At 42.6% G+C, this 25,050-nt stretch overlaps 2 protein-coding genes and 1 non-coding gene across 5 annotated transcripts in view; all 3 read left to right on the plus strand.

Annotated features, from left to right (window-relative positions):
* The first annotated feature begins 282 nt into the window (after window positions 1-282).
* On the plus strand, window positions 283-18,267 carry Casp2 (caspase 2). Of its 2 annotated transcripts, XM_028776432.1 has the most exons (11): window positions 283-492; window positions 2,955-3,105; window positions 3,324-3,491; window positions 3,633-3,714; window positions 4,282-4,376; window positions 4,685-4,861; window positions 9,403-9,531; window positions 12,533-12,623; window positions 15,511-15,660; window positions 15,833-15,942; window positions 16,100-18,267. In XM_028776432.1, the coding sequence occupies exons 1-11, from the start codon at window positions 419-421 to the stop codon at window positions 16,229-16,231; spliced, it is 1,359 nt and encodes a 452-aa protein (XP_028632265.1). In that variant the 5' UTR covers window positions 283-418; the 3' UTR covers window positions 16,232-18,267. The 2 variants fall into 2 exon arrangements, with proteins under 2 accessions (XP_028632265.1, XP_028632267.1); XM_028776434.1 differs by lacking the exons at window positions 15,833-15,942; window positions 16,100-18,267 and adding an exon at window positions 12,708-12,768 and having other exon boundaries at window positions 364-492; window positions 15,511-15,612.
* Window positions 11,492-11,580, plus strand: LOC114628570. Its single transcript, XR_003712492.1, has one exon. It is a non-coding gene; the product is annotated as a small nucleolar RNA SNORD88 (small nucleolar RNA).
* Window positions 18,268-23,244: 4,977 nt separating the features above from the next.
* Clcn1 (chloride voltage-gated channel 1) overlaps window positions 23,245-25,050 on the plus strand; it is a 30,236-nt gene continuing 28,430 nt past the window's right edge. The window contains exon 1 of one of the 2 annotated variants that reach the window (XM_028776386.1): window positions 23,245-23,505. Coding sequence is in view for 1 of the 2 variants with exons in the window: in XM_028776385.1 (XP_028632218.1) it covers window positions 23,326-23,505 (180 nt within the window). In the remaining variant the exon portion in view is untranslated. The remainder of the gene's footprint in view (window positions 23,506-25,050) is intronic. The other variant, XM_028776385.1, reaches the window with a different exon arrangement.

Below are 25,050 nucleotides of genomic sequence, written 5' to 3' on the forward strand. Positions count from 1 at the left end.
CCATCTTCCTTGCACCCTGGCCCTGGAAGTTCAAGGCGAACATAGATAACAAGAGAATGCCAGCCCTTTGGGCTCCTGGTAGTTAGTGCAGGAGGGGCTGGAGGAACCAGGGGAGGGGGCTGCCTTTTCCGCGGGAATCGATAGCCAATCAGGTCCCCGAGTGGGAGAAATCTTGCTCTTTTCCCGCCCCTTCCCGTTCCTCTTAGAGCCTCCGCTCTTCCCATTGGGCTGTGCGGGCCTCAGCGGGCAGTGTGCGCTTGCGCTCGTCCCAGCGTGGGTGGGGCTTGCAGGCGTCGGGGCGGGGCTGTGCGCAGGCGCGGCGCGGGTGGGGGTGCTGGGGGAGGGATGCGGGGGGTGGCGGGGCCGGGCGTTTGTTTGTTTTGTGGGTGGTGCGTGTGCAGCCCGGGAAAAGCTGGAAATGGCGGCGCCGAGCGGGAGGTCGCAGTCCACCCTGCACAGGAAGGGGCTGATGGCGGCTGACAGGAGGAGCAGGTGAGGAAGGCAGAGTCGGGGAGGCTGCCGGTCGAGTAGCGCGGCTTCTTGGCCTGGTCCCGCGTGTGCAGAGGCTGCAGCAGCCTCCCTTTGTCCAGCGCAGAGGAAGCTCTACGAGAGTGGATCTTGTCAGTCGTGCAGCATCTCACCTTTTCCAGAGATGCTCCGTCCTCTTCCTTCCAGTTCTTATCTGAGGACTTAAACTCGTATCTCTTTAAAACCAGAGACTTGGTGCGGACTTCGCGACTCGGCCTCGGGCATATTTGATTTGGGTTGACTAGCTCGTGTCCTGCACTGATTTTCCATATGAATAGATGTTTGTCAAAAGAATTCCACACTGGTTTGGGGGGCATTTGAATCCTTTGAGAGGGTTAGATGGTTCCTGTTTCTCCGCCTCCTCAGTTTCGAAGAAAATGTTGCACAGGACGACACAATTTAATGTTTCCTGTCCACACCTCAAACATTAGTTTAGAAACGGGAACCACCAAAGGACACCGAATCAAAGCGTTAGAACCTTCTTGGTGTTCTTTTCCTCCATTCCACTTTACATGGGTGTCCTAAAATTCTAGGTAACTGGAAACTTCGAGAAAGTTCACATTCTAGCCTCTTCTGGTAGTTTGAAATAAAAGGAAGTAGCAGGTGCGCGGAGTGGGTGATGCTTCAGATCAACCCCGGTGACTGCTTCGTTCAAAATTCAAGCCTGGGACATAAGAGACTTTAGAACTGGAGTCAGGAAATTGTGCCTGGGGATGAGATGGTGTAAAGAAGAGGCGTTGTTGTTGTTGCAGCAAAGGGGTCCTAGTGCGATGTCAGCATTTAAAGGCTACGGGGCTGTAATCCTGGCATCCTGATGCCTGAGGCAAGAGGATCAGAAATGACCTGTTTTGTCTCCCAGCCCAGTCCTGTCAAACAGAATGAGATGGTGCGGGAGAGGTCAGATGCCCTCTAAAGGAAACCAGAGCTTGGTGAGCAGAGTGAACCTGGAGAGAATAGTAGAGTGAAAATCAAGGGAATGGAGCCTTTTAAGAAATGGATGTTCCTAATGAGCTAAGAACTCTGTTTGCTATATCATTCATCATGTACCTGAGGATATACCCAACTAACAGCTGCAGTATTAATCTTATTTTCACCAGATTCTATATTTAACCTCATTCCTGTGTTGTCTTGGAAGGTGATTCTTAACAGGTTTTAAATTCATGTAGAGCAGATTCTAGTGAGTTTTGAAATAGCTGGCACATTCTGAATACCTCTGCCTCGATACCTCTTGGTAATGCAGTTCCCCAGGACCCTGTTTTTCTAAGTGTCAACTGAAAGGACTTAAGGAGCCTTTATGCAAGGGGCATGCGACCAACGGGTGCGTGGTGTTATGGTGATTGAAGATGCTTATTTGTTCCCCTATATTTTACCCACTTTGAAATGGGGATTCATCTAGAGCTATCTTGATGTATAAAGTCAACTGTTACAGTATCACTCCATTGTCATCAGACTCTGAGCATTGTATCATACTAAATAAACTGGAGATCAGGGAGATACATGGACACATAAAGGATATATTGGAAATGGGGTTCTCTTATTCATGAGCATAAGCAGGTCTCTTTTCAAATGTGAGAGAAATACTAGGGAATCTTTCAAATATATTTATTGCTGGAAACTAAATTACCAAAATAATTTAACCCTTGCTTGCACTATCCTTGTGATTACAAGTTATACCAGGCTCACCATTGGTATCTGCCTTCTGTGGCTTTCACTCAGTTTCTACTTAACCATACCTGATAGGATTTTTGATCACCTTTTAGTATCAGTTTATCATGGAAATGTAAATTTGTTTTGTTTTGTTTTTTGTTTTTTGAAACAGGGTTTCTCTGTGTAACCCTGGCTGTCCTGGAACTCACTCTTGTAGACCAGGCTGGCCTGGAACTCAGAAATCCACCTGCCTCTACCTCCCAAGTGCTGGGATTAAAGGCATGTGCCACCACAGCCCAGCCATGTAAAATATTTTTGATAGAATTTATGTGAGCAGTCTGGGGCAAGTGTGTGTGTGTCTGAGAAATACGGGTATCATCTTTAGGTTTTTATTACTTTATTCCTGTTTTAAGATCATTTTTAACTTAGGTTAGTTTGGTTAAGATAAAAGGTATGTCATGTTTTCTGAACACTAAGGCTTGTCTGTCAAAGGAGTGTTTCTACTCTTGGATGTGTTTGTGCTTCTTTATATTAATTTGACCAAGATAGCTCTTTGCTCTCCTAATCAGATCATTATCTCAGATAGTCTGATGTAAACATTCTCTAGAGGATTATACCTTATTTGCTCAGGGTCAGCATATTACTGCCTAGTACATTTTGATTTAAAGAGATTTAACAAAATGTGCCTTATCTTGTTTGTTCTTTTTACCCACTTCTTTTCTCCTCTTCTGTGTTCAGGCTTATACTTGAAAATCCCTGTGTCTGCCTTCTTTCTGTAGGATTTTGGCAGTGTGTGGAATGCATCCTGACCATCAGGAAACTCTGAAAAAGAATCGAGTGGTGCTGGCCAAACAGCTGCTGCTGAGCGAACTGTTAGAACACCTCCTAGAAAAGGACATTATCACTTTGGAAATGAGGGAGCTCATCCAGGTATCTGGGGAGGGGAAAGGCTCCAGGAAGATAAGCCGTCTGAGGGAGAAAGACTTCTCAGCCTTGAGCTTTTGATAGAAAACCTCACCTGTGCATTCTCACTCTGTAAAAAGGAATTCCTAAGATGAGTGAGAACACTACGTAGGAACCTCATGCAGAAAAATACCATTATAACTAGATAAATATATGTAATTTAGTATTTTATTCCTGTGCCTTAGGCCAAAGGGGGCAGTTTCAGCCAAAATGTGGAACTCCTCAACCTCCTGCCAAAGCGAGGACCCCAGGCTTTTGATGCCTTCTGTGAAGCCCTGCGGGAGACCAGGCAGGGTCACTTGGAAGACTTACTGCTCACAACTCTCTCTGATATTCAGCACGTACTCCCACCGGTATGAAGCTCTGGGACTGTAGCCTGGGATGGGTTAGTATGTCCAGAAAATATAGAGAGCAAGGGGCGTGGGAGAGAGAAATTTGATTTTAGTTAAGACAGAACCATCTCTGAGGTCTTTCATGGTCTTGATTTCTTACAGTTGAGCTGTGACTATGACACAAGTCTCCCTTTCTCGGTGTGCGAGACCTGCCCTCCTCACAAGCAGCTCCGCCTATCCACAGGTGAGAACTGAGAGGATGAAAGAAACCTCTCACATTGACTTACCTGCGTTTCTTGACTGGTATCTGACTTTTCCCTAAAAGTGAGACAGATTTCATCATAGGAACAGTTTTTTATGAATGTTGACAGTCTGGCAGGATAGGTTAGAGGGATATAAGTTGGACCCATTCCCCTCCATGATAGGTAGTATTCTTCAAAATAATTGGCTTTTTTGTGTACCTTATTCAGATGGGAAATATAATTTACTATGTATGATTTGAGTTGCCTTCTCTGTAAAGCCAAACAAGAAAAGTCTACATTCAGGGCTCCCTGTCTGTACTGTGGTGATTAGAACCAGGCTTGTCTCAGAAGGACTTTCCAGCGTTCAACCTATTTGAAGCCATGCGTGGGGACGCCCAGTGATGAACAGAAGCCAGTATGGTCTGTGCCAGCATGGGGCTTACATGGTGGGGGAAGTAAACATTAAAGCCTCCCTTTAAAGGGCATCCTCCAGCTAAAATGACTAGTTAGTGAAGTTACAGGAGCAGTGCTGAAATGTGTGCTAACTTTTGGCGTTCTCCCTACCACAGATACTACGGAACACTCCTTAGACAATGGTGACGGTCCTCCCTGTCTTCAGGTGAAGCCATGCACTCCTGAGTTTTACCAGGCACACTATCAGCTGGTGAGTTTGCATAATTTCAAGAAGAGAGGTGGGGAGTGAGAGACTTTTCCTGGTCTTCTGAATCTAGTTTGCATGTTTTGCTGTCTTTGCATTTGTGAGAATGTCATTGCTGATTGATGGCTTCTGTGGCTTTTCCTTGTTACCTAGTGTAATTTAAAAAAAAAATACAGGAGGTTGGATTGGGGGAGTTGCCTGCTTTTGGGATGTGCGTTATTGTTTGGGGTGTGTTTTGAAATTTTTGATCTTGTAGGGTAACCACATTGCCTGTCATCAAGAAGCTCCTGGTCTAATTGGCCTCCTCCTTCTAGGCCTATAGGTTGCAGTCTCAGCCTCGTGGCTTGGCACTGGTATTGAGCAATGTGCACTTCACTGGAGAGAAAGACCTGGAATTTCGCTCTGGAGGGGATGTGGACCACACTACTCTAGTCACCCTCTTCAAGCTTTTGGGCTACAGTGTCCATGTGCTACATGACCAGACTGCACAAGTACGTGAGGCTGGAAAGGCTGACGTGTAAATTGGGTGGGCTGCACTTGGGGGCTGGGTGCCTCTGTTCCTCTTGTGCCTGCTGGATGTTTCTCACTTTTGTGCTGCTTCCTGCAATCTAGTAAAAGGAACTAGGGCCTGCCAGTTGTTTGAACATTGCTGTCTCAAGGTAACTGTGCTTTCATGGAGTTAGAATAGTCCAGGGAGGCTTGGGTTCCCACATGTATGTGTTAAGAAACCTGACTCCCAATCACTCAGGAAGTGATGAGACATCGAGATCCATCCAAACAAACTCCAAAAGGGTATTTATAAATCAGGCTACGCAGGCATTTACTTTATTTACTTTATAGTTGATACCATTACTTAAGAGACCAATTATAGTTTAAATCATAACTTTTGGTAGATTCAGTAGATTGCAAGAAGAAAAATATATGTGGATACTATTTAGAGATAGTCTAAGTCAGTGTTGGATTGTTTTAGGGTAGGTTGCTTCTGGACAAGTCTCACACATAAACAGTTAGTGATGAGTTGTTCCTCGCTGACTTGTTTTTGAGTATCAGGAGTTAAAGCTCAAGACCAGTAATTTGAAGGGCAGCCCAGGCTACTTGAGACTTTGTCTTTTATAAATAAATGAGTAAATAAATTCCCTTTGTCCCCTTGTGGTAGAGGGGATCGGTTTTGTGTTGAAAGTTTATTGTGATCATCTTTGGTGTCCCAATTCTGTGAAAATAATTATGTATTTGCTACATCTTGGGAGTGGCCAGTTTCCTAAGTATGTGCCTCAGTGCTGTTCCTGACATGGTGCTCTTGCCAGCTTGCCCATAATTGCCCATTTAAAATAGATCCAGTCTTGCTTCAAAGCCATGGCTGGGGGTTGAAGTTGTGGCTTCGTGGTTAGAACATTTGCATAATATATGCAAAGCCCTGAATTTAATCTCCTAAAGGGGATGGGGGAAAGCATAACATGACCAACCTTTTCCGTCATCAAGGGGATTGAAGGAGGTAGCTTGTCCTCCTCAGTAACTGCTGAGGGATTGGAGGGTCGCCTAAAAAGCTTTGTGCTACGTTTGTTTTCTAAGGGTATGGTCTATCTTTTCCTTATATTTTTCTAGGAAACTATTATGTTACGGTTTTCTAGATTGTATGTTGTTGACAGTGAATCTTAGCTGCCTGATAAAGGATTCCATTCTTTTTCACTATTTTATTTGAATACTACTGGTTTTCATTTCATTTTGTTTTGTTTTTGAGACATTCAGGAAACCTGATGAGTCCATGAAGTGTACTTTATATAGGCCATTTCCACTTAGGCCGTATTTAAGGCAGATTCAAGGGCTACTGAATTCTCACTCCCAAGTTGTTCTGTCACATGGGTTGCAGTGAAACTAAATTTTGAGCACCTTGTAGTTGAGGTCTATTAAATTAAAACACACACAAATGTAATGTGGTTCAGAATTCAAGGATGGATGTAGAGGGAGCTTTTAACATTAGTTTGTCCCCTTATATTACTAGTAGGAGCTGAGAGAATAAATAACTTGAGTAGATGAGGTCAGAAGAGTCAGTACAGTGGTGGAACTCACAGAGGCAGTCCAGGCAGAGGGAGCAGTGTGTAGGTGAGATGAACACGTCATAAGCCAGGCGTTTGCTCTGAATACAGTACTTTGCTACATTGGGAATACATTGGGAATGTGCAGAGTTCTCTTCTTGTTGGGCTTATCTAAGGACTACTTTATTTTTTTAAGGTTTTTATTTATTATTATATGTAAGTACATTGTAGCTGTCTTCAGACACCCCATAAGAGGACATCAGATTTCATTATGGATAGTTGAGAGCCACCATGTGGTTCCTGGGATTTGAACTCATGAACTCACGAGTGGTTAAGTGCTCTTAACCACTGAGTCATCTCACCAGCCCCTAAGGACTACTTTTTTAACATATGTGACAAGCAGAGAAACACAACCAAGAAATCTAAGATCCTCCTTTGTATCATTATCATTTGTTTTGACTAGTAGTAATTCCCTTGAAGTAAAAAAAATATAATTAATTGTAGAGAATTTTTTTCTGCTGTTGGTGCTGAAGAGAACACTAACTAGTTTTCTTACCACTTAGTTATGTATTCAGTGTCTCTCATCAAATACGCATTGTGTCTACCTTTAGAGGTAACTTAACTCTTGAATCCTAGTTTAGCACATCAGGAAGTGGAGATGTATTCTAAAGTGGTAAGTTTGATTCTCACCACATGCTGTTGTTTTTTAATTTGCATTTGGGTTAGACAACTGGGAGAATGTAAGGACATTCTATGGGTCATCCCTCAAAAATGTAACTATACAGCTTTGCATTTATCTATAGATGATATACCACTCATACAGCCTCCAGTCCCCAGCTAAAGAATACCCAAGACCTACAAACCCTGCTATTTATATAAATATTATACTTTATTTTAAGAAAAAACAATCTACAGATCCTATTTTAAGCTGCATCATGTGTGGAAAAAAATCCACCCAAATAAGTAATCTACATTCGTTGAATGATTTCTCTTTATTCAATGACAAAGTATATATGTTCTCTTAGCTTTATTGTCCTCCTTTTTATTGATATAATAAGCTGCAAGTTTAACATGGCCAGGGGTATGTGTATGTGTGTATAACTTTTATTCCATTCTTCAAGCAAAATTAACTTTTAACTGTCTCGAGAACGTTCACAGTTACTCATTCTCTTCAGATAAATTCATAGTTATTTATAAACAAATACTATGTTATGGATTGCTTCTGCTTACCCAAAAAATATGTCTGCTTTCTCAACCAAAACCAATTTCACCATTTCCAGTTATATTACAGGGTATGCAAGCAGAAGTATCTGAACAGGCCAGGCATAATAATGAGTGTTTGTGATCCTATACTACCTTAGGAGACTAAGGCAGGACTGAGAGTTCGAAACCTGTATGGGTTTCATAATAAGTTCGGGGTTAGCCTGAGCTATGTAGTATGTCCCTGTCTTTAAACAATCACTAAAACAAAAAACAAATATTTTCAAGCAGATAGATTAGAAACTCTTAAATTTTAAAAGGTCAGAATTAGGGGGAGAGTTTATTAAAATAATTTGCTGAAGCTCGGCTTTTCAGATTTTGCACAAGTTCTGAGTGCTGCTGCAGACGACACTTTTCAAAGCTCCAAGACATTGACAAATGACCTGCCTGTTGAGAGTGAAGAGCATAAGTGGGAGTCTTGTGTGCTGTGACTGTTCTGCTTAGAGCAAATCCATCACTTTATTTCCTTAAAAGTTGTAATAAGATGAACTAACATAATGATGGGTTTCTTCTTTCTTTCTCTCTGTCCACTGCAAGTAAGAAAGAAGGCTTGGACTGGACCTCTTAAGTTGCAAAGGGAGACATAAGTTTACAAAGTATAATGGATACTCTTATCAGACATATTTATTATAATAATGGAGGATCTTTGGAGTATCTGTTTAAATTCTTTCTGTGCAATATCCCACTTAACCATCACAAACTAAGAAAATGTACTTGTAATGATTTAATCATAAAATGAAAATTGGAAGTTAGAGGGACTAAGTCTCTTGTTGTAATATATGAGTTGGGTTTCCTGACTAAATGGATCTGATCTCAGAGCCATATATGAAGTTTTCCCTGTATGGAAGAACATCACAACCGCTTCTCCTGAGCAATGCGTCTGATGCAGACATCATTGAGGCACACTTAGAATCCAGACAGATACGAGATAAGTCCTGCTGGTCTCCAGTTTTGAGACTTGATCCTGTGTCAAAGCAGTTTATGCTTTTGTAGCTGAGAAAGTGCTGTCTCCTTATGTATAAATGGGCTGAAGGCTTGGGAATGAGTCAAAGTTAGCACACTCAGGGTAACTTCATGTTTGTTTTGTTAACATGTGTATATGTGTGTGTGTGTTGACATGTATTTAGGGGTGTGTGTGTGTGTATGTGTGTGTGTATGTATGTATGTATGTGTGTGTAGAGGCCCTAGGGTTGTTGTCAGGAGTCTAACTGCTCTCCACCTTACTTGTTGAAGCAAGGTCTGCTAGTTGACCCCAGAGCTTGCCAGTGTGGTTAGTGTAGCTAGCTAGCCAGCCTGCCCTAGGAGTTCCTCTATCTCTGCATCCAGGTGGTATGGTAGTCAAGGCCTGTGCTCACTCAGGATTACTCAGGTTCTGGGATCCAAGCTCTAAGCCTCAGACTTTAATGGATACACTTTGCCTGCTGAGTTACCCCCACGTACGCCATGTGGCTTCTTAGGTAACTCACTTTAATACAGGAGTTCTTAGTCTATTTCAGTGAACTCAAGACTCCGTACTCAGAGGTTGATGTCTGAAGTCATGTGCATTTTTCTTGTGAGTGTATAGTTTTCTTTAGCCTTTCAGAGAGTTTATGTGTTATCACACTGATCACAGGAAAATGGAGGAAAACACTATTTTCCAGTAGGTCAGGTTTCTTTGAAGCAAGCCAGAGATTAATTCAAGCATCAGCTGTTGATGCTGACTGCAGTGAACAATACCAGCAGGTGTCTCCGTCTTCTAGGAAATGCAGGAGAAACTTCAGAATTTTGCACAGTTACCTGGACACCGGGTCACAGACTCCTGCATAGTGGCACTCCTCTCCCATGGTGTGGAAGGTGGCATCTATGGTGTGGATGGCAAACTGCTTCAGGTGTGTATAATTTTGTGGAAGCTGACCATTGAAAATAGGCCATTATATGTCCTATCTGTCCATCTGTATTAGCTACTTTTTCCTTGCTGTGACCAAATACCTGACAAGAAGTTTCTGAAGGGAAGATTTACTCTGGCTTATGGCTTGAAGGCATACAGTCCATTGTGGCAGAGGGGACTTAAGGTGTTTTGTTAAACCATGTCATCTGAAGTTTTAATAGTGCTAGACATAGAATATCTTCATTGTTTTTCAGAGTTAATTAATATATATTTTTTATATAATCATCAGTGCTAAGAATACTGCTTAACATGAATACATAGCATAAAATAACAGATGTATGTTTTGGACTGTTTCAGAAATTGTTGGAAAAGCAATCCCAATCCCAAGCCAAAATCCATTCAATAATTTTTTTTATGAAACTCAATCCAGCAATTCAAAAAGCAGTTTTTAAAATCAAACTTTCTAACAGTACAGTCCAAAAATTACCAGTCTTATACGTCTGTGCTGAAGAATGCTGATAGAAAAATATTAAAAGTCAGGTTTCTATAATTAGATCATTATGCTAAAACTCTCTGTCCAATAAAGACACTATAGAAATCTAAGCAAAGTATTTAAGCCTGCTTTACCGGGACACGCAGTGCCAAGTACACATATTACATGTTCATAACTAAGGCTGAAATGAAGTCACACAATAGAACAAGCACTAACATAAGCATCTTGGATTCGTTATGCATTTGATTTTGAATGAACTTTTGGCAGGTATGCATCAGAAGCCTTTTGATAAATCTTTTGGCTACCCACACATTTAGACCTCGTAGGAAGTTATGACCTAAAGGTTAGTAAACTCAGTTCTAGGGGCTAGAGAGATGGTTTAACAGTTACTGCTCCATAGAGGATGCAGGTTCCATTCCTAGTACCCACATCAGGCTACACAAGAACAAGCGTGTCATTCCAGTTCCAAAAGACCTAATACCCTCTAGCTTCTGTGGGAGTCTCCATGCACCTGATTCATATAAACTAGTGCAGGCACACATGCACGTAAATACAAATAATAAATCTTTACAAGAAAAAAAGGAAACTATTTTTGTGATTCTAAGTCCTATCATAAGACACCCGAACAGATCATGTTTGAACCATAACCTGTCCCTGGTTCTCTTAAGATTTAATGGGCATCGCATAGTGAAAAGTACATTTCTAAGAATCTCCTAAGTTTTAGTTGTTTCAAAACTGTTCAAAAGTATAAATTTAAAGTATTGTGAGACTGGGGAGAGAACCAGTTTCACTCAGTACACAAGGGCAGAGTAAACATTTCTGTTCCAAGAAGAAAGGAATGGGATCATAATAATGAAGTGAACAAAAACCGCACTGAACCCTCTCGAATGAGTGACAGACCCACAGCTCAGCATCCAGGGTTCCTCACTGCATCATTTGCTCCAATTAACATGATAAACTTGTTCCTTCCAGCTTGCATGTGGCTTATGTGGCCTCTTTGGGGCCTGCTTCTCTTGATGCCAACAGCTTTCCATAGCAAGGGTCCCATGTTTCTGCTTTCTCCATTATATGATGTCTCTGTTTACATCTTAGCAGTCACTTTCTGTTTTAGCCACTTGGGAGTTCTACACGGGTATCAAGCCTTGCTAAGGCTACACATTCCCTGGCCTTTTGGCTTTCTAAAACCTTGGTGTAAGTGTCTGGTTCTACCTCCTTCTTTGCTGCCAGCTTGAGATGTAGCCTAGCTACAGTAGCCTCTGACTTTTAGCTGACCCTTGGAAAATATTTCCGTGAGTAGCCTATATCCAGTAGGATACACCTAAAGATAATTTTTTCAGGTACTCTTGTTTTGTGGAAATTTGTACCCTCAACCATGGAACTCTCTTGATTAGAATCTTTTCCCCTAGTTTCCCCCTTTCCTATTGTCTAATGTAGAGTTCAATTTTTGCCTTACTGGCTCTAATAGAATTCTCTCCCATGATGTCTAGTGCTGGGCTCCAGTCATCCTTGAGGACACATGTTTCCTAGAACCTTTGACACCTGAGAGTCTGGGGGTTCTGGTACATAATAAAGAATTTCTACCATGCCCTTCATTTTAACCAAGCTCAAGGGCCTTTCTTCATGAAAGTACATTTTTATATCTTTATGCTGTACACTTCACTCACTATAAATGTAGGTAAGTTTAGTGAGCAGTGGGTCACTATGGTGACCCATGTCACACAGCCTGAATGTTATGGTAAAATATACTCTGCTAAATAAATCAGTCCATTATTTCAATTCTACCTCAAGTTTTCAGAATACAGATGACTATATCCAGTTCCTGACCAAAGTAGGACACAAGCTGAGTTCTCATTAAAGTCCTTGATCTGCTCTGTGATCTACTGAGCCTGGCCTGTGTCTTCATTTTTCTTAATTAACACTTGAGTCTCTTGAAATCCCACTAGAATTGGCCATGAAGCCCTGCTTACAGCATTCTGGGCTTGGTAGCCAGCAGCTTCTAATGCTCCTGTATTCCTCCAACCATGTGGGAAGGTTTATGGCTGTATTGACCCCACCCTGGCATCAGTTTTCACTATTAGTTATCTTGGTCTTAGACCAAGTACTTAACAAGAAGGAACTTAAGGGAGAAACAGTTTGTTTTGGCTCTCTATTTGAGGATATAAGCCCCCATGGCAAGGAAGCCAACTAACTCTCCGGTGGAGACAGGAGCATGAGGCTACTTACTTGCATTCAGGTAGATCATGTAGCAGAAAAGAGATGCTGGCATGTCTGACTTTCTTTGCACCAACCCTTTCTTTCAGTCTGGGTTCCAGGTCTTTTCTTCTCAGCTAATTCTTCCTGGAAATTCAGTACCTTCAAAAGTAAACTAAGGTGTATCTCCTAAGAAATTATAAATCTTGTCACATTAACATGATCAGCTTTCAGATGATGGTTGAATTTGTTATGTGTTAGACTTCAAGAAGTCTCGCTGGCTGCCTAACTTCCCCTCTCCCTTATTTGTTTCTGGTAGCTCCAAGAGGTTTTTCGACTTTTTGACAATGCTAACTGTCCAAGTCTACAGAACAAGCCAAAAATGTTCTTCATCCAAGCATGTCGCGGAGGTGAGTGCCCTGGCAAACCAGCATCTGGGTGGTGGCTCCTGGGCAGCCTCCACCAGCTCTCACTTTCCTGTTTGCTCCTCTCAGGTGCTATTGGATCCCTTGGGCACCTCCTTCTGTTCACTGCTGCCACCGCCTCTCTTGCTCTGTAAGTGTCTCCCAATGCATGGGGTGTGCGAGGACTTGGGCAGCCCATGGCTCTCAGTCTGATCAGCTCTGAACACCTCCATGGCTGTCAGGAATCTCTTACCAGTGTGTGCTCTTTTCCTAAGAACTTGGCTCCTCTCTGCGTATTAACTGCAATGCCCTTTTTATTGTTTCTCATTCCAGCTAAGGATTTCTGCCTGGCTCTTCTAATCTTCCTTCTCTTTCCCTTCCATTTTTCTCTGTGCCGTGTTCACGCTCCCATGCGCTTGCTTCCTTTCTTTACCATTCTCAGAGCATGTAGGAGAACAGTACAGACCTCATGTCTGCCTCGGACTCTCCTGAACTGCTTCTGTCCTCTTCTTTCTTGCATGCAGTGTCTTCTACCCCTTTAAGAGCCAGGCCTGTGTAACATGGCTCAGAAGACACATAGGCCTTCTTCTCATCTAGAGGAAAACAGTAGTAATTAAGAATCTAAATTTGGAATCAGATTGTGACTCTGCTGCTTAATAATTATGTGAAGTTAGAGAAGTCACATCACATCCCTCTACTTCATTTCCTTCTTATACTGTGCGTAGTCAACTTCTTTAAGCTGTTGTGATGATTATCAAAATTTGTACCTAAGAGCTTTGAGGGTAAATGTGGAAAGAAAGTCAACCATGGCTGCTACAACCTGGTCAGCATCCTCATTGGGTTAAAGTTTTCGTTATCCAACCATGCAGGTGCCTAATGTTTCCCGGTGTATCACTGCAGAGTATATTTTAAAGTCTTGCAGTGACTGTAAATTCCATCACAGAAGCAGAAGAAAATGTCTAAGTCGTATTCGGATTACTCGGGGATTAAAGCAAGTGTATGTGGAGCATCTTGAGTTTAGATCTCATGCAAGGATGAAATTTGTGTGATAGCAACTGTACAAGTAAGAGTATGCAGTAATGAGGTCATCTTATCTGAGGCTCGTTTGAAGAGGCTTTTGTGGCTGGGAAAAAATTAACTTAAACCATGGCTCCATGCTTTATACAGGTGTGAAGAGAGTCTTTTCCCAGAAAAGGGATGGAACACATAAGAAACACAAAACTATAACATTTATCTTCTAGGTGTACAGTGTGCCATCATTTAATGTCATCCACCCACCCCAACTGTGTAATATATTTGCAGTGCTCAAATCTAAAAGGCTAAGCATCTCTGTAAGTGATGTAGTGAGATGTGGCTGATTACAGGCGGCTAACACAGCTCATTACAAACCTTTAGTCATAGCTGAGACTTTGAGCTTTAATGGATAATACTTTGTGAGTTTAACTCTGAAATTAACATGGTGCATTTTTCCAGGAATGTTACCGTGGAAGGGGAGCCGCACTAAGAAAAGAGGATGTGAGGGCAAGCATGTTTTCATTCATAAATGTTGCTCTAGACCCAGAGCACTGCGTTACACACACAGTAGCACCTAAAAAATTTGAGGGAATAGAGGAAATCTATGTCTAAAACTGGGCAATAATATAGAAAGCAATTGTGAAGAAAAGATAGATAATGTTTATTGATTAATATGCCTGAAACTTGAAGGCAAGAGGTACACTTAAAGGACATCCTTAGCCCGGCCTAGATGGCAGTAACAAGAAGACAGACCATTAATGGCCATTTTCTTCCTACCTCAGAAGTATATGTAGTGCTGGGACGGATGAAGAAATTGCTTTTTTCTGGAGTAAATTTTGTTGTACCAGTGTCTCAAATCAGGCCCATTAAAGTATAATAAGAAGCTGATGCTTCTCTGAAAATTTGAACTTACCAGTCGTCCCAAAATACAATAATTGACTCCCAGACTAGAAGGATGAGCTGGATAAGAGCATAGTTTTAGCTCCGTGTGCCCCGAGCTCTTAGTAGGAGACAGTACCTGGTAGGTGCATGGATGATACTTAATTTAAATTTAAGAAAAAAAAATTTTTTTGAGTCATTGAATCTTGGTCCTTTAACACAAGGTCTTCAACCTTCTGTGTGTCTTGCATGTAGGAAGTCCTGTGCAAGGGTGATCTTGGGTTTGGTGTGCTAACCTGTCCATCTCCACTCTGTTCCTGTCTACAGACATAACTCCTTCCTAGCTCTAAAATAAACAGCAGCTTGTTCAGTTTGTAGGAGAAAAATACTCATTTGTTTTCTAATTTTAAGTTCTTCTAGTTTTGAGCTTCTCTAAGTCTTGGACGCTTATCAAGTTTGTCTTACAAACTTAATAAACAAGTAGGAAAAATTTTAGAACTGTGAAAAATCACTGTGAAAACCTCTGATCACACTCTCATTTTTTAAAACTGATAACATAGTTTAAGGTTATAATTTTAATGTAGAATATGAATAGTAAGCAGATTTATTTATTTTTTCTTCTAAGTCTGAATATCACTATTTTATTGTCTAATACAGGGGAAAAAGTGTAATTTCTGTACATTAGTAACTGAACAAGTTAGTGTGATTATTCCTAACTGCGTTTGCAAGTATTTAATTTGGCACATTCGCACTTAATTCGGAATAGGGATATAGGTGCATGTGCCTGGCCTTTACAAGTTACCCCTCGAGCAATAATGCCTGTTTAGAAAGTAATAACTTTTTTAATTTTATTTTTTTAAATTCTTTGCCTATAGGTTGGAGGCAACATCTAAAAATGGCTCTTCGGTTGCAGTTACAGGGAACTTGGGTGTACCTTTGACAGATCTATAAAAGATGGGAGGGAGTAACATCTTCATGTCTTCTGTTGGTCTTTTTGCAGATGAGACAGATAGAGGGGTTGACCAGCAAGATGGAAAGAGCCACACACAATCCCCTGGGTGTGAGGAGAGTGATGCTGGCAAAGAGGAATTAATGAAGATGAGACTGCCTACTCGCTCAGACATGATATGTGGCTATGCTTGCCTTAAAGGTATTTGGAGACACCATAAGAATGCAAAGGGTTATACTGCCCTTGATGTGGGATTTCTTTTGTTTTGTTTTGTCTTCATACTGAAGTCTGCTTCATACTAGGAAGGGTAGAAGATGGAATAGAAGTCTGACTTTGTGAGGCTTGCCCATGACCTTCACACCTCTGCTTGTAGGCAATGCTGCCATGCGGAACACCAAACGGGGTTCCTGGTACATTGAGGCCCTCACTCAGGTGTTCTCTGAAAGAGCTTGTGACATGCACGTGGCCGACATGCTTGTTAAGGTAAGTCAGTTCCAGCTGGCTCCACAAGCCTTTGTGTCTCCATAGTGGTGGTCTTCCTTCTTGGCTTGCACACTTTGTTCATCTCCCCTTCTGGTTGGTCTGTACATGGAAGCACAGAGGAATCTCAGACTCTGGACCATTGGTTCTGCCTTCCCAGGTGAATGCCCTTATCAAGGAGCGTGAAGGCTACGCCCCTGGCACAGAATTCCACCGATGCAAGGAGATGTCTGAATACTGTAGTACTCTGTGCCAGCAGCTCTACCTGTTCCCAGGGTACCCACCCACGTGATGCCGCCTGCTATTCATGCTTTTGGAGGCCACTGGACCACTGAGGGCACAATGGAGACTTCTCTTCAGGATGGTTTTTCTTCTATCTAACCCCTCAGGGATATGAGATTCTCCCAGGCATGTTTCCTGTCAGCCATCTCCGTCTTTGGGTATGAAACTTACGGACAGCTCCTCCAGTATGGTGTTCTCTTCCTATAGAGCCAGCTCTGCGTGGATGTGTTGCCAGAAGCATTTTGGCTATAGCCAATAAGTCTAGAAAATGACATTGTGAACACAGTATTATTATGGGGAGAGGACATATGGATTTCTCAATTTTGTGATATTTTTGTTCCTAGAGTTCTCATTGCTTTTTTTTTTTTTTTTTTTTTTTGGGGGGTCAGTTAAGGTGTCTCAGAGATCATCTCCTACTTTTTTTTTTTCATATCTACAACCTCATTTTTTCCACAGTGAAGATTTGGAAAATGTCCCAATTTAATGTAAGCAGCAGATGAGACCCTGCTACTTGAAAAGTTTCTGTGTATACCCTTGAGTTCAGGCCCTAGGTGAAGGACAGTCCCTCAAACTTTCCATTGGTTCCTTTGTGTTCAGTGCACCTAGCCTTTGAACAGAGCCTGGAGTCTGCAGACCATGACACTGGAAGTCATAGAAATTTCCCTGGTCATGCTTTATTTGAATTGTCACTGAGTAAACCTTATCGAGCATATCAACATAAAAATGCAGTAACCAGGTGAGTGTGCTGTGTCTCATACTGTCACCTGTCACCAGGATGTCTCTCCTTCCTTACTGTGGTTTCTGCTGTACAGTAAACTGTACTTGACGGCTGGCCGGCCTCTGGGATCTCTCTTGCTTTGCATTGGTTCCCCTCTCTACTTCACCCCATTCACTGCTTCTGCCAAGTCTGTGAAGTCATCCTTTGTAGGATGTTTCTGGCCACTTAAGGTCTACTGTAGTTGCTTTTTCTTTCTGCCTTCTGCTTCAGCATAAGGCTTCTTTGTCTTTCTGCAGCAGTGTTTCCCTTCTCACTGTTTCTCTGTGTTTTAGTGAGGTTAGTACCATACATGATACAACCTAGAAGCACTTACTTGTCTCTGCTCTTATGAAACTTATTCTTGAAAACCTTTTGCATTTCCATTTTTTCCTCTCTTCCAACTTATTCTCCATATACCAGAGTAGTTTTGGTTTTTAAAATATCTGGTGATGTCACTCTCTTGCTTAGAGCACTAGCTTCTGTTACACCTCATCTAAAATGCAAATTCTTAACCCAGCTTATGAGATCTGGCTCTTAGCTTCCCTTTGGATCTCATTAAATGGTGATGTCTCACTATGCTCCAGCCCCTCTCAGTTCCTCATCTCAGTGCTGCAAGTGGTCTGAGCTCTTCTTTAGGCTAGTCTTTGATTCTTGAGTCTGGTGGAGGCCCCTTAACCATGCTGCCTATGAGCAGTCTTCTGTACCTCCTTAGGACAGCATCATGGTGGTCCCTGTCATGCTTACTGCAGCTTGTAATGGCAGGTTTGCTTGTTTCACTGGTTCCCTCTGAAGCTGAACGCTCCAAGAGAGGAGGAACTGTACTTCTTACTTATTGATATTCAGTAACTGGCACTTACTAGGTCTTCGATGAATGTTTCCTGAATAAAGGAAGGAGACAAGCTAACTTTAGTTAGAGCCTACCTTTTGCGATTTCTAGTTTGCTATTGTATACAGTTTAATTAGTTTTTGTACTCTTATGGGGTTTTTTTCCAGGTGTTTTATTTTTATCTACTGTTTTGTTGTTGGTGTTTTTTTTACATTGTTTGAAGACATATCACGTGTGACACAACTTCCTTCACATTCCCATGGTGCCCAGCAAATTTGAGGCCTATGGTAGTTGAGGTGCTCAATTAATGTTTGTTGTATGATCCAGGTGGTTTGAAGACTTGCTGCCAAATTCTGCCTTTGGGTCAGTATAGGATGCATACGTGGTAGAATCTTCACACTTCCCACTGCCAAGATTTTGTATTGCCATCAGGTGCCAAATAAATGTTGATACTTATTACTGATTTGTGCCTGGTGTCTTGTTTCTGTGGATGCTCAATCTTCGGAAGCTTTTGTATTTTATTTCATTAGCCCCTTACACTGCATCATTTCTTCCCCCTCACAAGGCATGCTGAGATCCCTCCTGTTTCGCTACCACTGTCTTTCAGTATGACCAGGTTGTAGGCCTATCTTTGTTGGCATAACCTGGGATTTCTCATGTTCAAATGAGATACAGAAACAAGTAGTTGTTCTGGCACATTAGTTATGGGACAGGGGCTGAAATAGCAGGTAGGGCTAGAAAGAGGATGTCAAAGTGGGGAGGGTACTTGGATTCCAGCTTTTTTCAGCCCATATTAAAGATTATTCAAAGTAGACAAAAATTAACAAATTCTAGGTTGGCCATAAAGAGATCTCAGCAGTGAACTCTAGGCTGGGGAATACTCGGAGTACATGCATCAAAAAGCAGGTGCTCAAGTTGTGGGCTGGGGAGGTTTGGGGAGACCCATGAAATTCTGCTGGAGCAGTGGAAAGTAAAGAGCTGCAGAAAGTGTCTGTCAACCAGCAGAGTCCAGAAGCATGCCTCCAGGTAGAGGGAGTGCAGGTGGGGAGAATGCTGGGAGCAAAGAAGTGTAGGGACTGGGGAGACTGGCCCAAGTACTACAGTAAAACAACATGTAGCTTGAGTAAGGCTGGATACAAAATTCTAGAAGGAAAGTGGACATAGGTACCCTTTTTCAAGATAGTAAGGACAGGGGAGGTGTGGTATTTTGGAGCATAACAGAATAGAGCCTGCCTGAACCTAAGTCCATGTCCTTCCTACCCGCCCTTGAATAAGGGTGTCAGGTTGAATTTCACAGCTCTCCTCCCTCCCCCCACTTACCTCTGCCAGGGGATTCTCTTCTAAAATTATCCCCCTCCCTGAGGTGGGGGCAGTCCTCTGCTGCCCTTCCCCATCCTGTTTTCTCAAACAGGAAAGGAAAACAGGAAGATATGAAACCACTGTTCATGAGAGCAAAGCTATAAGAAGGGAAAGTGGGGAGGGCGCTAAAGAGGAGGAAGACACACAGCTACAGCTGATGGAGAGTTGCCAGCACAGAGCTGGGAGCCTTCCATTCGGTCTTCCCTGACGTCTCATAGAGAGTCACTTGCCCTCTTTCTTGCCTAGAAGAAACAAATAGGAAGAAAGGCAGTATTGAGGGCATGTCTTGTAAGATCACTTAGATCTGATTTTATGATAGAACTACATCTTTAATGAGACACTGGCTAAAGTAGCTAAGTCTCCATTTGCACATACCTAAAGGTAAGGAAAGGGTTTATGTTTTTAAAAAGTCATTGTAATGGTTTAAAGTAATGATGCCAGGAAAATACTGTATTCAAAAAGACAGAAACAGGTTTAAGGAAACCTACACTGGAAAGCCTTAAAGAGTAATGGTCAGGGTGTGACCCTTTTGGGCATTGCCTTATCTGCCCTTGAGTCACTGTGTCATTAGTCTGTAATGAACTGGCTGTCCATACACGCACACCAGTGGTGAGAATATGGCTCAGTGATAGGATGCCTGAGTAGCATGCACGAGACCCTGGCTTTAGTCCCCAGTACTGCAAAGTTATGGTCATTATTTATTGCCCTATACATTGGGGAGGCCAAACCAGCAGAGGCTGGAATTGGAAAATAAGCATAAGCTGAAAGGAAAATCTGTTCTTTTTCCGGGAAAGGATACTAAAAGATAATCTCATCTCATACAGAACTACCTATATCCCCATCCCCCTGTATAATATGGCCTTTAATCTTAGTATCATGAAACATAGGAGACGATTTAGAACTTTGAAAGAGTACACATGCATGCTTGTTTATGAATTTGCATCCAAGTTTAGGACCTTTGCAGGACTACCCCCAGCTCATCTTGGAGCCCTCCAAATCAGAACCTAAGCACTGAGCACAGTGAACTGTCATAGTAAGAGGTGGGCACAGTTTAAATTTAGTTCTCTTGTAAAAGAATAGCCTTGGGATTTAAACTTCTTAAAATTTTGAACACAAGGTTTTTGAACTCTTTTTTTCCTTTTTTGAACTCTTAAATCCTGCAGTCTAGAACTAGTTTTCTGTATATGTTCATGCTCTCGCTTTGAGAATCTGGGTGTTATCATTGCAGTTGGTACTTATCTCGGCAGGATATCCGGGAGCACTCTGCAGTCCCTGTTAGTCCCTGCTGTCAAGTCTTAGTCTATAACCCTACTGCTCTGTTTAGGGATAATGTGCTCAGGAATACTTTAGAAGCAGCAATCACATCTGATAGTTGTTTCTGAAGGTTTCCTAAGAAAATAGTTACCTTCAGAGAGCCAAGCTCCACAAATGGGAAAGAATCTTACTCTGAAGATCTCCATGAATATCGTCTTTATTCTTTAGTAGGAATCCATTGATCTCTGTTTCCTAGTATCTTCATCCGACCCTCACTCTCTCTCCTGCCCCACATTTGTAATCTTTGTGGGTGGATTGTAAGCCCTGCAAACTAAGGACTCACTCTAGAAAGGGTGTTTGTATTATTTTCAGCTTTACTGCTATGTAATTGACAAAGAGAAATGATACACAAAGTGAAAGTATACAATCTGATGTACTAGCATGTATGCATTGTAAACTGATCCCAGGATCCAGATTTTGAACCATCACATTACCCCTAGGTGTATGTGTGACATCACCTGAAACCTACCCTTAACTGATTCTAAGTACACAGTGTGGTACTGTTAACTGTAGCCACCGTGTACATTGGCTCTCTAAATCAGCTGAATAACTGATGTGTGGCTATGGCCAGCATCTTCCCAGGACTCCCAAAGCCCACTCCACCTCAGCCTATGGCCTTCAATTCTGTATGTGTTTCACTACTTTATATTCTGCATATAAACACATGCATAGTATTTGAATATGTCTAACATCTTGCTTAACATTGCCTAAATGAAAGTGTCTTTTTTTTTGTCGCTGAGTCATGTGTGTAAACTTCCTTTATACCTACACCTATTGACAGCCACGGAGGTGGTTTTGTATCTTGGCTCTTATGAATATGCTACAGTGAAAAAAAGAACACAGCTATCCGAGAGATGGGGGTTTGTTTTCCTCTCTATATACAAACATGAGTAGGGCGGCTGTGTCATTTTCGACAGTAGCTCTGTTTCTAACTTACTGTTTTCCATAAGGACCATGACAGTTTCTCCCGAGGTTAGTATCTAAGGGTTCCCATTTCTCTGCTTCTTCCCAGTGCTCACTAAGCTTGCCCTTGTTACTCACTCAGACAGGTATGGGTGATGTCTCGCTGTGGTTCTCATGTACATTTCTTTCTGGTAAGTGATATTCAGCACCTAGAAAAGGCTCTTTTGTATATAAACAGCATCATAGTATTTTTCTGTCTGACATCTTAGCATTGCCTTAGAAAAGGTGGTTTTTGGTTTCTGGGGGGTGTTGGCTGCTGAGTCACAGATGTAAACTTCCTTTATACCTTCATCTGTTGACAGCAAAGGGTGCTTGGAGACTAATGACCGGATTTCGAGTCCCAGAATCCACATGGTAGAAGGAAAGAATTCCCAGAAGCTGTCCTCTGACCCTCACACAGGTGCCAAAGCACATGTGTACCCACAGAATGTACACACACATACACAATGATTCTTTTTTTTTTTTTATTTTTATTTTAAAGGGGCCAGAAAAATGGCTCAATGGTTAAAAGAACTTACTGCTTTGTAGAGGATCCACCAGCACCTGTGTCAGGCCTTTCACAATTGCTATAATTAGCTTCAGGGCATTTTGCTACCCTCTTCTGGATTCCACATACATACACCACACATGAAGACAGGTAACTAAAAATAACAACAATAAAAATTAAATCTTTTTTTGTTATTTTTTTTTTAAATTTCCAAAGAAAAGGTACTTGTAATGGTGTCTGTCTTCTCACTTACTTTGAGCAATCCCATTTAAGGTGGGTCAGAATCACATTGTAGACCAGATATTTGGTGTGCATACCTTTCAGTCCCTAAACTTGGACTTCTAAGAGAGACTCCTTGATGGTGGATCCTGTCTTGGTTTCTTCTGTAATGCATGGATAGGGAAAGAACGTCTTAGACAAAGAGAACCTGATGGAAAAAACACAATGCCTATGGAGTTCGTTGTCCTTCATCACAATTTATTGACTAGAAAAGAGAAGGTTACTTGTCCATCCTCTGTTTCTTGGGTTCCGACTATCACCTGACCTATGACTCTAGCCTACTTCCTCTTCCCACCTGTCATCTAACCTACCCTGGTAGAACCGTCATGGGCTCCACAGTCCAGTTGAGAGCTCAGTCCCTCCCTATTGATCTGAGCTGCTGGTGGGGCTAACACCTATGTCTAGGAAATGAGAGACATTCCACAACCAGTGGTGATAAGGGTGGGATCGAGGGGAAGGCACTGGAGTGTTTTTAGCCACCTTTGGCAGACTCAAAGGCAGAGAACTGGATGAAAAAGCTGGGAATTTGATGCACGTGGAGACCTGGCCACAGATGAGGACTGAATCCTTAAAAACTACTGAGCTGAAACCAGCCCAACAAGGAGAGCTGGCAGAGAGGCATCCGGCTACTCTCCCAGGTGAGTTGCCTGTTTAATGTTACCAATCATTGAGTGGCTTGACTCAGCACTGTCTCTCCCCTCACTTTCCACGAAGTCTGCAGGGAAGGCTCAGTTGTACCCACAGCCTAGAAATTTCACTTAGGAAATTTTTCATTCTGGTCCTGGTGATATTTATAAAGTGACTCGTAACCTGGAGCTGTGAGCCTTGTAGGAAAGGAACAGTGCTGGCTGGCAGAGGGAATTCCCTGCTGGACTGTCCCACAGGTTCTCATCCTAGCCCCCACCCCCACACTGCACTCACACCTGCTTCGACCCCAGAAGGATCAGATGTGGCAGTGGGGGGGGGTGTCATGTGATAGAGAGACAGCTATAAATAGCTAGAGGTGGGCATGTTGCCCCAGACGCCTTGGGGACAGTCAAAAGCAGAGGCTTAAGGAGCTACTGGGGGGAGACCAGGAGCAATCAGGCCAAGGCCTGGCTGGGCCTTGGGGGAGGACACATGGAGCGGTCCCAGTCCCAGCGGCATGGAGGTGAACAAAGCTGGTGGGGCAGTGCCCCCCAGTACCAGTACATGCCCTTTGAACATTGTACCAGCTATGGACTGCCCTCAGAGAATGGGGGCCTTCAGCACCGGCCCCGAAAGGACCTTAGTCCCAGGCACAATGCCCACCCAACACAGGTAATGTCCTTGAGAGGGAAGGGGAGCAGCAGACAGTTGTCTGGGGCCAAGGATTAGTGAAAATTAATTGTTATATGAGAAGGGAGTACAGAATTTATTTTAAAAATTAAATGGTAAATATATTTAATATATGAAAGCCTTTTAAATTTCTGGGCTTAGTGTGTTTGCTTAAGAGTTGCATGCACTTTTACATAGCCTACACTAACAGAATATTCAAACCATGTGGGGAACTAGCAAAGCCACACTTAAATGAAGAGGACAGGCTTACGTGCTTACATAACCAGAGTGGTTTCTGTAGGAGCTGCAAATGCTATAAGGGTCTCCTGTACCTTCACCCACATACAGGCAATATAGACTTTCTCTACACGATCCCCTGTAGAAGGCATGCACGCGCACACACACACACATACAGAGAGTGGGGGAGGGGGAGGGGAGGGAGGGAGGGAGGAAAGGAGGGAGGGAGGGAGAGAGAAAAAGAGAAGAGAAGAAAGAGAGAGAGAGAGGGAGAGAGAGAGAGAGAGAGAGAGAGAGAGAGAGAGAGAGAGAGAGAGAGAGAGAGAGAGAGAGGCAGGCGCGTATTGGGACAAGCAGAGGAAACAGTGGATGATTTATCAATAGTCATTGGCCAGTATTGAAATAAGCATAGAAATCGAATCCAGTTTTTAAGGCCTTGGAGGTAGAATTCTGGTGCATCATTGGCCTAGCTTGTATGAGTCTCTGAGATCTTTGTTTGTTTGTTTGTTTGTTGGGGGCATGTAATTGTTAAAAGGGGCCAACAAAGTGATTCAGTAAGTAAAGGTGCTTGCCTCTAAATCTAACAACCTGAGTTTGATCCCTGGGTCCCACATGGTGGAAGAAAAAAATCCACTCCTACGGACTATTCTCTGACCTACACACACACACACACCCTTGTAAAACAAAGCTTTTTGTGAAACATAAGACACTAAGGAACACACACACACACACACACACACACACTTGTAAAACAAAGCTTTCTGTGAAACATAAGACACTAAGGAAAGTGCTGAGCTATGTCCAAAGGCAATTACCCTCCAGGACTTGGGGTCAGTAGTATATGGGCAACTAGAACAGAAAAAAAGTGTAGGCACAAGATAAGGAAGGTGAAATTACCTTGGGAAATTTACAGGCCACTATTTACATAAGTAAATGTACCTCTTAACTGCAGAGAATGCAGAATGGAAGAGAATGGAAGGAGTCTGAGAAACAGACTTTAGAAGTTTTGCCAACAGGGCTATGGCTCCTGGGGTCAGGCTCAGAACCTGGAGGTGGGCTGTGTAGATAGTGTCAGCACAAGAGTCATGAGGATCTGTTCTCTGAGCAGTTGCTAAGGGTAGGTACATAGTGGGGAGGGAAATGTGTTAAGCAGGGTGTAAATGTCAGAGACAGCTCATCCTTACCCCAGTGCTGGTCATTGCTGGAGAAGGCTGACTGACCACTTGAGCAAAGGTGCTTTCAACGCACTGTTTTTCCTTTTCCTTTTCCTTTTCCTTTTCCTTTCCTTTCCTTTCCTTGTCTCCCCTCCCC

This window comes from Grammomys surdaster, unplaced genomic scaffold, assembly GCF_004785775.1.
Source record: "Grammomys surdaster isolate TR1022 unplaced genomic scaffold, NIH_TR_1.0 269, whole genome shotgun sequence".
Lineage (NCBI taxonomy): Eukaryota > Metazoa > Chordata > Mammalia > Rodentia > Muridae > Grammomys > Grammomys surdaster.